Source organism: Abramis brama (assembly GCF_963993115.1).
Source record: "Abramis brama genome assembly, chromosome: 22".
Classification (NCBI taxonomy): domain Eukaryota; kingdom Metazoa; phylum Chordata; class Actinopteri; order Cypriniformes; family Leuciscidae; genus Abramis; species Abramis brama.
In genome coordinates, this window is record NC_139984.1 from 18995377 (window position 1) to 19011004 (window position 15628).

Consider the following 15628-nt stretch of genomic DNA (forward strand, 5'->3'; position numbering starts at 1 on the left):
CAGATTCTGAGGATAGAGCAGCCAGTTTATGGGTCAGTGTGTCCATCCGGCTTTGCCGGGCAGCCTGGTTTTGTTGAGGGTCTCTCCGGTGAGGCTTGAGGGAAGGGAGGGAGCGGCTCCTCTCTTTTCTTGCCCAGCATGGTTCCCAATGAACTCACTGAGGGTCGGCCTAGAGGCAAAAGCCATTTTGTCTGCGTCAACTCTGTGCTTTTCCGAATTCAAGTGCAGCTGTGAATGAAATGAGTGAAGAAGGAAAATGCAAGGCCCTTGGGTGACTTGAATGGGGTTCTCGACGGACCTCCTGCTGAGGCACTCTAACAAAATGTGCACACACGTCACAAAGCACTAGAAGCACAAAGCGGTTTTGTGAGTCGATTGAGTGCATCCTAATTGTAAACCACTTCTCATTTGCTCTAGTTTTGATCAATTAGGTGCACCAAGGTGAATTTGGTTTATTAGTGAGTATTAAATCTAAGCTCCTCTCACGTTGCACCAAATCAGTGACAGAACTCTCCTACAGTATGTGTACCCAGGTGGAAACTGAGCCGATTCTAAACGGGCAGTGTTGTAACCTGACATTTACTGCTGACTTCGAAACATGTTCATATAATTACTCCTGCGCTGTAGTTAAATGTCAATTTGTGCACCGAGACCCGATGGGGTTCACTGGAGTTTTTCCGCTGACACACTTTTTTCATCTCGTGGAGGAATTTGGTGTTAACTAGAACTAGATCAGCATATCAAGCTTATTACCAGTTTCACACACTGCACTTGGGGCATTTAGTTCTTTGTTTTTCTCTGTCTTACTTTCTCTCTGCTTTTTATTTCTCTAGCTCAATGAGTTGTTCCACAAGTCAGATGTCCAGAAAGACTTCCAGAGTGTCCGTGTGAAGAATCTGGCCCCCAGCAACTCCATAATAGCCTTTGTCGAGGCTCACTTTGACCCAGGTAAAGTTACACCAAAGGTTGTTCTTAAAGATTGTTTACTTAAGTAAACTCACACTAGCAACTGATGCTAGGGGCTGTTGTGTTTAGCATCCTTGTTTGCACACCCGTATCCCATGCTGGTTTACGCTGGTTTGAATCCTGCTCAGAGTGAGTAGGTCCAGTTACATTGGTGCCGTGACCTGGATGGGAGCGAGGTGTAGGAGAGTAAGTGTAATAGAGGCCAATTAGTAGGAGCAGTGCAGAAAACTCACAGCCATTAGCATGCCTGTCTCCCATGCCTGTTGAGCTGGTTCAGATTCCGCTCAGAGCGGAGTGAGTAGGACCAGTAACACTTATAGACTTGAGTTTCTGTTGCTCAACTGTTAGAGTATGTCTAGCATGATATGCTGCGACTGTACAGCATCACTTCACTATCCAGGCTCTTTAAAATGTAGAAACTGCACTTGACTACAGTGCACATCTTGACGTATTCCCAGTTATAGCTTATAGTTATAGTTCCCAGTTATAGTTAAAATTTTCTCCATCATTTTATCACCGTTTGCATTAACAGTTGCCATGATCAATAAAAAATAACAAACATTTTTCTTAAATAAAATTGCGTTTACTGCCAACTTTCTTGGAATGATAATAGTGCAACATTTATAAATTATTTTTAAGTAATTAAGTAAATACACATTTTTTTTAGCCTAATTTTAATATACAATGGGGTTGTGACTCGATTTAAATATTTCAGTGCATTTATCTGAATTAAATGAGATTGCATGTGCTTAGTGTGCTTTTTGCGCTAAAATACTGCACTTAGAGAATTTGCCCCTTGATGTTCATTATTATCTGTCTTACCCAGTCGCTCTGTCTTTCAATATCCTGTTTTTATTTATTTTCTTTTTTCAAGCTGCTTCTAATTTATTTCTGAAGCAGCTCTAGCACACAAAGCACAAAGTCCGGCTTATAGCCTCCCTTCACATCAAAATTCCCTCAGTCTGCGCTCCTTTATAAACATGCCTACGGCAAGAAATAAAAAGCACATAAAAACTCCCTTGTATGTTTGAAGAAAATAATAGTTCAACAGCAGAATGAGGCATATAAGTTAAGTAAAATAATCCCTAAAGATACTGCTCTCGTCTTTTCTGGCAGCGGAAGCATTCAGAGAGCATGGCCTTTTTAGAGAGGTAATTTATCAGCTAGGGTTTCTGAAAAAGCTTATTACGGTCTCCATCTCTTCTCATGCTTTTAAGACCCTCCGAGCATCGCACCAGCTGATAAAAATCTCTTTCGCTATTCTCTTTTTATTGGTCCCCTTCAACGGCACAAGAGCACAATTCTAGCACAAGCGCCTGTCATAAAGGCGGTCTGTGGTGGCCAGTAACAGGGCCATCTGTGGAAGCGTTATTAGAGTGTTTCATCCCAACGTCCCTGAAATGCATGGTGGATCAAGAACTGCTTCTCCCAAAGGCCTATTACACGCAGACTTTTCTGTATATATTTGCAGTATGTTATGTCAAGTGTGAGGATGGTGGGTCTGTGCTGGTTTTTCACACTCCGCTGTACAATATGTTTAATGTTGTGTTCTCGTTCTACAGACACAAGGTTCAGCGTGGAGGATATTGAGGGAGCCCTTCTCAAACAGCTCAAGGCATCTAAAGACACTGGTATTGTTGTGAAGAAACCTGAGGAAGAGAACATTCGCATCACCAACTATGGTAACCCGCTTGAAATTGCTTTTCCGTCCTTTTCTCTTTTTCTGTTGCTGCCTTTTGTTGAGTGAGATTGCTCTTCAAACTGGCATTTGATAACCACGAGTGCCCGCAGGACTCAAAAAGAACCTGCTTATTGAACTTCAGACTGAATGTCTCACAGCCTCGGTTTAATTTGTGAAGAATTAAATATGTCTACCCTGACTAGGCCTATTGACCTATTTTTCCTTCTCTCCATTTTTTAGGTCTTTCAACTGTTCCTTTCTTCACCACCACGACAACCACCGTGGCGTCTGTCACAACTCCCACCACCACCACGCTGTCTCCCACTTCTGCTTTTACCACTCTCCGCCCAACCGCCACCAGACGGCCCTTCACCAGCCGCAGGACCACCACAGCAGCACCAGCCACCACCACTCCATCCCAGGCCCCTACAACCACAGTCTTACTGAACAAACCGGTGACCCACGCCAACAGGCCGTGCGACTCTCAGCCCTGTCGTCACGGCGGAACCTGCGAGGAGGAGAACAATGACTTCACCTGCATCTGTCCCGCAGGAAGAGGAGGAGCCGTGTGCGAGAAAGGTGAGGAGAAGTACAAAAACTAGAAAAAATCTGTACATCGCAAGGACAACTGAATGGCCACATTGGTCAACAAATGCATGTTTCCATAATTAAACAAAAACAAATTTTAGGACCATTTAAGATTTATTATTTGCATTATGTTATTTTCATGAAAATTAAACACATTTCTTCTGTAAATGTATTCCTATACATCTCATTACTGCTATATGTTGACGGTTTCATTTCCTTTTTTCCCCAGTTTTTTCAGTGGTTATTCTTATTAAAATGCTGCAAAAAGATGTTTATTTTTTTTAATAAAACAATTATACAACAAATACTACCATGAATACTTTACAATTATATATATTATGTAATTTATATTTTTATTTAATAATTTAATTAAATATATTGATAATACATTTTAATTTATTAAATATGTATATTATGTAATTTATATTTTTATTTAATAATTTAATTAAATATATTGATAATGCATTTTAATTTATTAAAAAAGACCTAAAATGTTAATCATTTCATTTTATTTAGTATTGTTTCTTTTTTCTTTGGATCTTTCTTTCTTTCGGTGTAAAATGAACCTTATAAAAGCACAAAAGAAGCACACTTGAATATTTTAGATACATTTGAATCAACTATTACTATTGAATATGTAGTATTTATCAATGTTATTATTTATTATTCATATTTCAGCATTTTTGAATCCTTTGAAGAAGAAAAAAAAAGTTCAATAATGATTTGAATCTTAAATTGCAGTCCTGCTGTTACACTGAGGAAATTATAGCTCAATTCATTGTCTCTGTTGGTGGTATTGGGATATGAAACTACCTTTTGCAGCTGTGTCAAGTTATAATTGACACTAATTACATTGATGAACTTTAGCTAGTATCAAACTGCTGTGAGGTGAAAAAAGCCACTAATTAAAGGCTTGTAAGCAGCCCTCAAACTCTTCCTCTGATCAATCAGGCCATTAAAGAGTGATGAAGAGAGAACGCTTCATCAGCCTTGCATTCTCTCGAGAAAAGGGTGAGAGACAGCCGAGAGAGAAAGAGAGAGAGAGAGGTGTTGATACGTTTCTGAGTATGGGGATTCTCTGTCTGGAATGTAAATGTCTAACAGAGAAAGGTCCTGGGAGAACTACAGTACTCATCATTGATTGCAGGTTTTATGTTTTCTCACACTAGGGAATGTAGCAAACACAACATGAACGGCACATTACTGTACCATTGACAGGGGTATCTTCGTTATCTGAAGGAGACACACTTGAGTGCAGTTTTGTTTGTTGCTCTACCAGTAGAGAGCAGAAGTCTTGGTTGACAGTCTCTGATAACCTGCTTTATCTGTCTTCTACCTTCTATCCTACTCAGTTATAAAGTACTTCATACCATCCTTCGGTGGAAAGTCTTACATGGCTTTCCAAACCATGAAGGCCTACCACACTGTGCGCATTGCCATGGAGTTCAGGGCTTCGGAAATGACAGGGATATTGCTCTACAATGGACAAAAAAGCAAGAAGGACTTCCTGTCTCTGGCATTATTTGAAGGAAATGTGGAGCTTAGGTAAGTAAGCAAGTTAATATAGGGTTGGAAAATGATTCTTATTCATTTTAATGTACCATTTTACAACATACCATTTTAATTTGTGATGATCCTCTTAAATGTTTCGCACATGAAGGTTTAACACTGGTTCTGGGACGGCTTCAGTTATCAGTAAGGTCGTGGTAAAGCCCGGTCGCTGGCATCAGCTCGTAGTTGTGCGTAATAGGCGTAATGCCATGCTGAGCGTGGACAATGAGCCGATGGTTGAAGGACAAAGTCCCCCAGGAACAGATGGACTCAACCTGGACACAGATCTTTTCATCGGAGGAGTGCCGGAAGACATGACAGTAGAGTAAGAGAAGCTCTAGAACACCTCCAAATAACACTAACAAGAGCCTCTTTAGTCTTGTTAGAAGCCATAATGAAACATTATGGAGAAAAATAACCTAAATCATTGACTGTCTGCACATGTTTGCAGGAACCTGCCAGAACAACTAATATGACTTAATAAGACTAAGCAGAAATAGCCAAATCAAATTAGCATCAATCAGAGATGTTGTGAAACACTACTTGAGATCTAATTGAATGTTTTTCCATGTGTTCTCAGTCAGGCAGAGAGTGTCTTTTTTCAATAAAAAAAAAAAATGTCTTTCTTTTTTTATATATCATTTCATGATGTTGTTACATTTTCCCTGTCATTTGAGAATTAAGATGAGCATTAAGGAAGGAGAACTGACAAAATGATTGGTTTGTTTTTGCAGTGTAAAGGAGAGGACGTCAGTTTCAACAGGCCTTGTGGGCTGCGTCCGCATGCTGGACGTCAACAACTTTGTCTATAACCTACAAGAGAATGGCGGTAGCGTTCTATATGGCTCGGCCATTGGCGAGTGTGGCAACAACCCATGCCTGCCGAATCCCTGCAAGAACAGAGCCTCCTGCCAGGTCAAAGAAGCCGAGATGTTCCACTGCAAATGTGTCAACGGTTTCTCTGGTGGGTGCACAAGTATTAACTTTTACTTATGTATGTATGATCTTAAAGATGAAGTATGAAAGTTTCAAAAAACAGATTGTTCCAGATCTATCCATTTAGTGCAGTTAGTGGTGCAAAAAAGAAAACATTCACCTTAAACTATACACTTTTTAAGAATAAAAGGTTCTGCAGTGACTCTTTGTTCCAGTTGTGAATATCTGGACTTGTACTTTATTGATTAAAGATTCAGCAGGGCAGAGGATGCTTGTCTAATCAATTTTTAGCCTTATGGGTATGTAAGACCGATGAGTGTTTACCCAACGATATGAAGGCAGCAAGGACAAATACGGAGTGAATACAAATAACTTCACCGGTACTGAATATACTTGTTGGAAAGACACATTTTCCCAATCCTGAAAGTGAATTGGCAAATCTTCAATGTTTTCAGAACAACAGAAGAACACATGCTATATTTCTTATGGTTAAGTTAATAAAAAAAATCTGGTTTAATAAATAAGTACAAAATCAAACTCTACTCAGTTCACAAAAGTGAAGCGAAAGATGCTGAATCTGATCTAGTCTCTCACGGACATGCTGGGTTTCTCCTGTATGTGTGTGTTGCGGGCGGGGGTTCTTTTTTTTTTTTCAACTAAATGTATGCCTTTTAATTATTGGTACAAACTTTAGGGCAGGTCTTAATATTTCCAGTGACAATTTATTCCTAATACCTATGCCAATGTTATGATTAACATTTGTCAATGCCTGCCACACAAAGTTTGTCCAATCTTCAACAAAATTGGCTCAGGTCATCTTCATACCAAGCCTGACAAACCTTTTTGATTTTCAAAGCCATTTGACTGTAAAATGCCAACAAATTTGGCTTGAGGATGCCACACAGAAAGTAAAGCTATATCTTGGATCTTACTGGGCGGAAGTTTCTACTTCTACTATATCGTTTAAGCCAAATTTTCTATGAAGCCTACAACATATATTACACAAATCTAATCAGCATTACAAGGTACACTACCGTTCAAGAGTCAGTAAAGTTTTTAAATACTTTTATTCAGCAAGGATGCATCAAATTGATCAAGTAACGGTAAAGACATTTATAATGTTACAAAAGATTTCGATTTCAAATTAATTCTGTTCTTTTGAATGTTCTGTTAATCAAAGAATCCTAAAAAAATTATTGGTTTTCATAAAAATATTAAGAACTAGAAATACTACTGAAAGAAAGCACTGCTGTTTTTAACATTGATAATAATGTTTTTATCACTGATAATTATGTTTCTTGAGCAGCAAATCAGCAAATTAAAGTGATTTCTGAAGGATAATGAGATGTTAAAGACTGGAGGAATGATGCTGAAAATTAAGCTTTGCATCACAGAAATAAATTACGTTTTAACAATTGCTTTAAATTGCAATAATATTTCACAACATTACAGTTTGTATTGTAATTTTTAACAAGAAATGCAGCCTTGGTGAACATACGAGACTTTCTCTAGTTTTCTGGTTTAGTGTGGTTTATTCACATCATACGGAACAGTAGGAATCATCCACAGAGCAGAAGTTACAGTGTTCTCTTTGTTCACATCCAAGAGGCTTTTTTGTTCTCCATCTTGCAGTGTTGCTCCAGACATTTGAAATATTGCCCAGAGTAAATTGCTCTGTTGTTCTGCTCACAAGCCTTTATTGAACAACCTTTATAATAATACAGTTCAATATCTTCCACATTATTTCTGTACTGCAGAATGGCTGCAATGAGGTATGTAGGAAAATGAAGACCCTTTGAAGTAGAAGTGTACACAAAGAAATTGGCTAGAGGGATAAATATGTGGGATAACCTTTAATGTTTAAAGAGCAGGATTGTAAGTTGGAGGGTTGCCGCCCCATCTCCGTGATAGAGCGGCCTTAGAGTTTGAGAGCAAGAGAGAGAGACACCTATCAGAGCGTCTCAGAACACGACGGGAGCTTTCATTACAGTGTGCAGCAGTTACTGCCCGTGGCGTGATCTCTTACTATGTTCTATGTGATTATGGGAGTGTTCTGATGAGACTAGAAGTGCTGACCTGAAGCACTTTCAGTCTTTCAAACCAGGAGGGCACACAACATGCTGCACTACAGCTTCATCTAAATTTGTAATAATTCAAAATCCTATTATAAAAGGACCCCTATATAGGTGAAAATTCAAGTCAGCTCAGTCCAAAGTCATCTTGGTAACACCTCTAGGCAGCTAAATTTCAACTGTTTGTCAAAATCATGGTTCGATAGCATCTCATGTCGGCAATAAAATCTAACAACATTGGTATCATCAATCTAGTTCTTTAGCTTAAATCATGCTTAAAAACTCTATTTTCAGGGCATTGCTACTATATATTTTATAGTTAATTTCTCCCATTCATTTCACTGCAAGTGGTCCGTCTCTTCTTCCTTATACTATCTGTGACTTAACTAGCCAGGATTGACAGGAAGTTGTTTGATTTCTCCTCAAGTGGCTTCTCATCATCTTTTGTTCAAGTCACATAAATATCAATTTTTGTTAACAGGTCCGACCTGCGCTGACGCCCACAACCCCTGCGACCCCAATAAATGCCACCCATCATCACGGTGCCAAGTTCTTCCAGAGGGAGGTTACAAATGCGAATGTCCAATGGGACGTGAAGGCAAGCACTGTGAAAAAGGTACAGTACTACATCATAGTAAAAATACAGTAAATGAGTGTATCGACTCAACTAAGGACTGAAATAACTGCTACTTCTCAGTTGTAATTTCAGTATTGATTTTTGTCAGGATCGACCGGTCTGACTCGGATATTTGCTGTAGAATTATTGAGGGATAAAACAAAGGCTATGGTGGAGTGGAAAAAGTGAGATTCTCCAGTTGGCGTTTCCAGTGGGTACCATACTGTAAAATAGGTTTTATCAGCTAATGTAATGGAGAGTTGGCATCTGGGAGGTGATGTGAAATTATTTACCCTTTTATACCATGTCTGAGCTGCCATCCTAGGCTGGAAGATCAAACATATCGCAGGTCGATGGGGGGGGATTTCAGTAGTGGGGCATCCTCTGGGAGCTGGACCCTAACCAAGGATGCCTAAGTCTATTGCCATTTCAAAGCTTTCATTAGCACTCTTACTCTGTTGCACTTCCCTCTCTCACCTAATTAAAATTCCTACAGATGTTTTAGATCGCAGGCATTAGAAATGTGGAAACTAAGTGAAAGGTTTAGGAACACACATGTGTGCATGCATATTGGACACCTCCCGGGAGTCCTGGCCTATACGCTAGGCCATGGGCCAATAATATATAAGTCAAATTAGCCTATAGCAGGGGTGGGCAACTCTGGCCCACAAGATCGACTTTCCTGCAGAGCTTAGCTCCAAGCCCCAGAGTTGCCCAGCCGTGCTATATAGAGTGCAACAGTGCCCGCCCACTTTTTACAGCGGCCTTGGTTCTGAGAATATTTTCCCATTATTTTTTCCAAAGGGGATTATAAAAAAGTATTTGTTAAAGAGTTATAAGCCATTAACCAAACCAACCGACTATGAGGTGTATCACAACATTACAAACTTTGATTTTAAGCAACAAAAAAAAAGAAAATCGGACAAAAAGACAAAGATACAAGACTGTCGTTAAGATACTTAACGACTTTAATGAGGGAAAGAACTACAAAGCATGATAAAAGTACACTATTGGTTCAGAGATGTTGAATATATATATATATATACACACACACACTCAAATATTTAAGTAGTTTGAAATTGATTACATCATTCACAGTGCTTCATGGGAGTGGGAGGGCGCTAAAGAGATCTTTTGGCACAATTTGCTTGTTTCGATTCTCTGATTGGTGGAGTTTTTTGCAGAATAATGGGTAATGTAGTCTTAAATCAGAATTCCTTTTATTAAACCTTTATTCAACTTTAAAAAATACGTTGAAATAATGCTGGCTTATTCAACAAAAGCCATGGATTAACAAGCTTGAAGCTGACAAGTAGGTCTGACATTTAAGGTTAAAAGTTATTGTAAAATATAAATTCCCTTATGGAGAAAAGAATAGGATTTTTACTTCCGTAACCTGACTGTCACACTCTATAGAGCTTCCCCCTCATTTACGTCACAATCAAGTTTTTACTGATTGGTTAAAAATTTGATTCTCCAATATCTTCATTTTCATTGACTATCTTGAAATAACATTGCTGTCTGTATCAGCGATACTATTTCATATGATGTGACTATTTGTGGGTGGAGCCAGTTTCATCATTCACGAGGGCGTCATTGCACACACATCCACACACCTGTACAACCCTGAACTGTCAAATGAGAGGGGCCAGATAGTCACCTTTTCGTCTAAGAAAGTCTCCATTAGCGAGTGATTAAAATAAATTGAGGTGAACCAGAATCAATGAGTTGAGCGCATACATCAGACGGGAGTGTTTTTTTTTATCGCTTGAATCAATGAGATGAGTAATTCTATCAGTCAGCTGCACATCATGATTAATGGGGAGTCAGTCGGGCAAAGTGTCCAGGGAGAGTGGCTCTCTCAGATAAGAGACTGTCCTGCACCGAATCAGTCGTCATAACAGGAGAGCGCTCCCTGCTGGAGGAGGCCAGAAGGTAAAATGCCAGAAGTGTGCAGAAAGAAGGAAATGTACATGTACACTTGACTTTCGGGAGTAACCCTTTATTGTCTCTGAAGCACTGCTGGACTAAAGTTCTAAAAGTAATGCATGATGCATCCATTAGCTGCCATTTGGAAATGAAGATTTTTGTAGTCAACATGAAAGTGTTTGCAACCTTTTACTTTTTTACTTTTGTAATGTTATGTATATCAGAGTAAAATATAGTATATTCAGTTAGAAAAAAAATGCATGGTAGTTTGCTAAACAATGCTTAATGCACTGCTTATGCTAATTTGCAATAGGTTTTACAAAATGCATTACAAAAGTAGATCGGGTCAATATCATGTTGACATTAAAATCAATATGAAATACAACAAAAAAATTACAAAAAAAATGTTTCTACTCGTTTTGTGAAGTGATATGTTTCATTGTAATATTGTAGTTTCATAAAATATTAAAAAATAAATGTATAAAACAAAAAAAAACAATTATTGATTTATTTTAATCCTTTTTAGTTAATAAAATAAATAGTCAGTACTTTTATTGAATGGTGGGTTGGAATAAATTAATACTAATAATCAGTAATGGCTTCTGAAAATGCAGATTTGCTGTCACAAAAATAAATTACATTGTAAAATATAATACAATAGAATAACTTAAAGTTATTTTAAATTGTAATACTGTATTTTTGATCAAATAAATGGAGCATTATAGCATAAGAGACATAAAATCTAGGTACTGTATACAGAATGTATATTCATTGGTAGTAACTTTTTAATAGTAAATTGATACATTTATTATTGATTCAATTTATCTGATTTAATGATTTGATTTTGAGTACTGCAGATCCGTGATGAGTTGTTTAGCGGTGCTGCATTGAAAGGAACGATTTCTCGGTTGTCAGTGGTTTACCAAACACCACCTGTCCTATAGTTTTGGATGTTGCCTAGTCCTTATACATAAACTGAATGCAGTGCAGAAAAGTAGGCCACTACTTTGTCACTTTCCATTTTGACCCTCACTTTCTCGTGGTGTTTGCAAGTGTTGTGATTTCCTGTACAATAGCGAAGCTGCTGCTGCTGTGTTAAACAATAGCTAATTAGCTTTTTAATCTCAGTCTGCCATCCCAGACTGAGCATGCGCTCATCCTGTGTAATTACTGCAGGAAGCATGCTGGGATGAGTGACAGTGTTATGTGTTGATGGTTATGTGTGTGTATGTGTGATCTATATACTGTGTCACTGTCTGGTCTCATAATTGGAGGTACCCTCCCATCTCATACACATTACGATATCTGCAAAGCACAATGGACTTTTTCATATTTTTCAGTGTCAGACAAGGGAGGCACTTTCATTCCTTACTTCACTGGAGACTCTTTCCTGGAGCTCAAGGGCCTTCATCTCTATGGCCAGGATCTGAGGTATTATGTTACAAATTGGCTATTGCTTTTTGCATTTATTATGATGGCGCTGATGTTGCAAACAATAATGTTATATTAGTGGTATGTGGTGAAATGAGAAGGCAAAGTCCACATACACAATCAGTGATGCAAACACAATTCAATTCTGCTGTAAAGCAGCTCTGCAGAAAACAGTTGTGTCATCAACCAGCTCAATTCAGTTAAAGTTTTGTTCTCATTAGTCAAAAAAAATATTTTGTAAACACTGGTTTAATTATGCTTCTTCTACCGCACAGATTAATTCATGTTGCAAGTAATTTCAAGTTAATTCAGATTCGGACATGTTGGATTTGTTTCTGATGTTCGATTGGTTGAGCTGTTGCTCTGTAATTAGTCCATCTATTTCTGCCATTTTGACCCATTCATGAAGATTTGCAGACTGAATGAACCTTATTTCTCACATTGCTTTTTGCCTGTACCAAGGAAGAAAACCCCCTGTTATGTGTCTAATTGAACTATGCTTATTTGTCCATAGGCAAAAATTCAGCATGACTGTCGTTCTGTTGGCCAATGACACCAAAGGCATGATTTTCTACAATGGTCAAAAGACGGACGGCAAAGGAGATTTCATCTCTCTGTCCCTGAATGATGGTATCCTAGAGTTTAGATATGACCTGGGAAAAGGGCCGGCTGTAATTAGGTAAACAACACTCTGTATAGTCATATTCGAATGAAATTAAACTCAAATTACTCAGATGTGTTGTGTTCAGTTGCTGATTATAGAACTGTAGAACTTTTGGGTTTATTTTCATATTGCTATTAAGAGGGGCAAATAAACATTAAATAATCTTTTTGTGTGTGCGCAGGAGTAAAGAAAAAATCAAGTTGAACGAGTGGAACACAGTGAATCTGGAGCGGGCCAGCAGAAAGGGAGAGATCAGCATAAACGGCAAAGACCCCGTCAGAGGAGAGGCGCCGGTATGACAACACTCTTATGCTTATGCTGCCCAATAAAGGCCACAAACAAGAACTAGTCAAACTAGCTGTTCCCTCCCCTGTCAAAAAGGACTGTGATGGTACTTTGATATACAGTGGAGTTCAAAAGTACAAATACATTTTGGGATTTTGCAAGTTTTGGCTGAAAATAATGAAATATTTCAGATTCTACTCTATTTATAGGTGACTAATCCAGTAAGTACTAATAAAATAACTAACTGACACTAATAATGATTTGGATGTTCTTGCTTCTTTTGAAGCTCGTGATGCTCTGTAGATCATCTCAAATAATGCTGGAGAAAAATGATCATCAGGTTTGACACAAACTTGTGAAGTTTACGCAGCTCAAGTGCTGTTGTAATTAAAGTAAAAGAGGTACAAACCAAATACCACATACATTCTGAAATTCATATTCAGTTTTTCAGAGCAACTTTTTACTCAAATAGTGTAAATTGCAATGAAAAACATTTCATTAAATCAAGACTTAAAAAAGACTTTTGGACCCCACTATATAACATGGAATTGAATGATTACCATATTCATGTACCGTGATATTGACTTTTCAGATAATGCTATATAGGGGTGGGCGATATGACCAAAATCTTATTTCACAATAACGATATATATGACGATATAGTTATTTTTGCTATAAATAAGGTTTTTATGACATCCAAATTTTTGATACCATTGAAATGTCATCATAATTCTTGTCACCAATTTAAAAAAATTTAAAAGGTATAGGGATTACTTCCGCTGAACACAAAAGAAGATATTTTAAAGAAGTTGGTAACCAGACAGTCGGCGGTAGCCGTTGACTTCCATAGTATTTTTTTTTTCCTTCTTTTTTTTTCCTTCTACTTTGGCTACTGTCAATTGTATAGTTACCAAAATTCTTAATTCTTAAGAGTTTTTTTGGGTGAACTATCCCTTTAAGACAAGTAAACAGTTGTTGATAAAATAAGAACAAAGAAACTAATTACAAACAAAAGGACAACAAACTACAATAGAACAAAGACACAAATGAAATAGACCTATCTGAAAATATTCAAGCACTAGAAATTAGAAATAATACATAAATTGTATAAAGTAATCAAATGTATAAATAAAACACTGCATAGTCTTCACTATATACATTTAAATATACATTTATTCTCATTAAAATTACAAAAGTGATTTAGTCAAGAACAGTGAGAGATTTTCTCTCTTTTGTTGTTTGATTAACATTAATGACAGACAGTCTGCTGTCACTTTAAGAGCGAATGCACGGGTTCAATATACTGTTACACGTGTTTTCTTTCTCTGCTAGTTTGCTTATAACTTTGTTTACGAGGATACTTGCAAAGATGGACATTTTTACACATAAGTGTGTGTATTTGACCGTTCAAACCCAAAAAGACGGCAAAAAGAACTCAGTTAAGTAATTGCGCACTGTATGAGCCTCTGCTTTATGTGCGCGCGTCTCTCAGACAGCGCTCAGAAACCATCTCTCTGAAAGTGCGTGCATATAGTAAAATGAGTTATTTCGTTGCTTATGGCACTTCACTTGTTTTTTAACCACAATGCTTAAAAACGCATTCAAATGTTTAGCTTCCATGACCGTTGACACAGCAACATCACATGAGCGTAACTGCGATATAGATAATGGTTCAAAATCTCTACCAGTTGACAAATTTCTTCCGGTTATCGTGTCTACTGGTATATTGCCCATCCCTAATACTATGGTATTATCATGGTACGTTTCAAAGCAACCATGATATTACCATGATGCTAAGTGGTATTGACCAGAAAGTCATGCTTTGTTTTGCATATTTTTTGAAGTTTGGTTCAATGTCTGCCTTTCACGCAGGGTCTGGGGTGCATGTGTGGGAAGCTTTCGAAACTTCCCCCTTTTATGTCTCGTACCGTATATTTGGTCTTTTGTCTCTGCCCTCCATTTGCTTTTAATTGCCATGTGGAAATGACTCTGTCTGTTGTGCTACAGATTCGCACCCACTCAGATCAATCCCAGCAGCCTCTGCCTGAGCTCGTGTCAAACCCGAAGTACGACAGCAGAACAATCAGGCTGCTCTCGTGCACAAATCGAGGCCATGTAATAATCTTGAAACTCTCTCATCCTCTAGTTATTCCAAATAGTGTAATTTGTGATTAGCTTGATGTAGTCTTGCGCGTAGGCACTTAAGTGTGTCTTTTTCCATCATTAAACCTTCCTACGTATGATAATTGTGTTTCATTGCAGCAGTAGAGGCAGGAAAATCTTATTAAAGCGGATGAGAGTAAGGATGTAAGAGGATGAGAGAGGAAAAAATGTGAAGAAACCAAAAGGGTCTTGTTCCAAAGGGGCTGTCCGAAGCAAAACCCCATGAGAAATATTTTCATATTGCCTCGATGGCCTCAGCCGTTCCACTGAACAGACTCTAATATACACCGCCATATCACAAAGCAAATATAAATAATGTGGGTGCAGTAGTGTAAAACATAGCACGACTTTAATGCCATTTCTGATTTACTCTGAACATTTGTTTCTGAGGCACTATCCACACACACATATATTTATTTATTTGTGACCTGCATGCTAAGTGTCTTGCTTGAGTTACGCTTGTGAATATTTTATTCCTCAGGCTTATAGTTTACTGCATGCAGTTCTGTGTGTACTGACATCTTCTGTGTTTTCTTCACTGGTAACATTTTTTTTCTTCCTTCCCATGTGCTCTTTTTGTGTGCTGTCTGGATATAAGAAATCACGCAAGGTAATGACTAAAGTCTGAAATCGCTCTCTCGAAATCAACATCCTCATTCCCACCAAAAGCAACTGTCCATTTCAGCTTCATTGTCCATTAGTCAAGATCTGGTAGAGGATCAAACAAAGTCGGAGGGGAGGGTTTT

General features: G+C 38.0%; 1 protein-coding gene across 5 annotated transcripts in view; it reads left to right on the plus strand.

Moving 5' to 3' along the window:
* agrn (agrin) overlaps positions 1-15628 on the plus strand; it is a 240350-nt gene that overhangs the window by 208706 nt on the left and 16016 nt on the right. For all 5 annotated transcript variants that reach the window (XM_084099236.1, XM_084099237.1, XM_084099238.1 and 2 more), the window contains 10 exons: positions 834-948; positions 2529-2648; positions 2888-3226; positions 4588-4780; positions 4896-5111; positions 5521-5750; positions 8276-8410; positions 11680-11770; positions 12285-12449; positions 12616-12727. In XM_084099236.1, the coding sequence (XP_083955362.1) occupies positions 834-948; positions 2529-2648; positions 2888-3226; positions 4588-4780; positions 4896-5111; positions 5521-5750; positions 8276-8410; positions 11680-11770; positions 12285-12449; positions 12616-12727 (1716 nt within the window). The remainder of the gene's footprint in view (positions 1-833; positions 949-2528; positions 2649-2887; positions 3227-4587; positions 4781-4895; positions 5112-5520; positions 5751-8275; positions 8411-11679; positions 11771-12284; positions 12450-12615; positions 12728-15628) is intronic.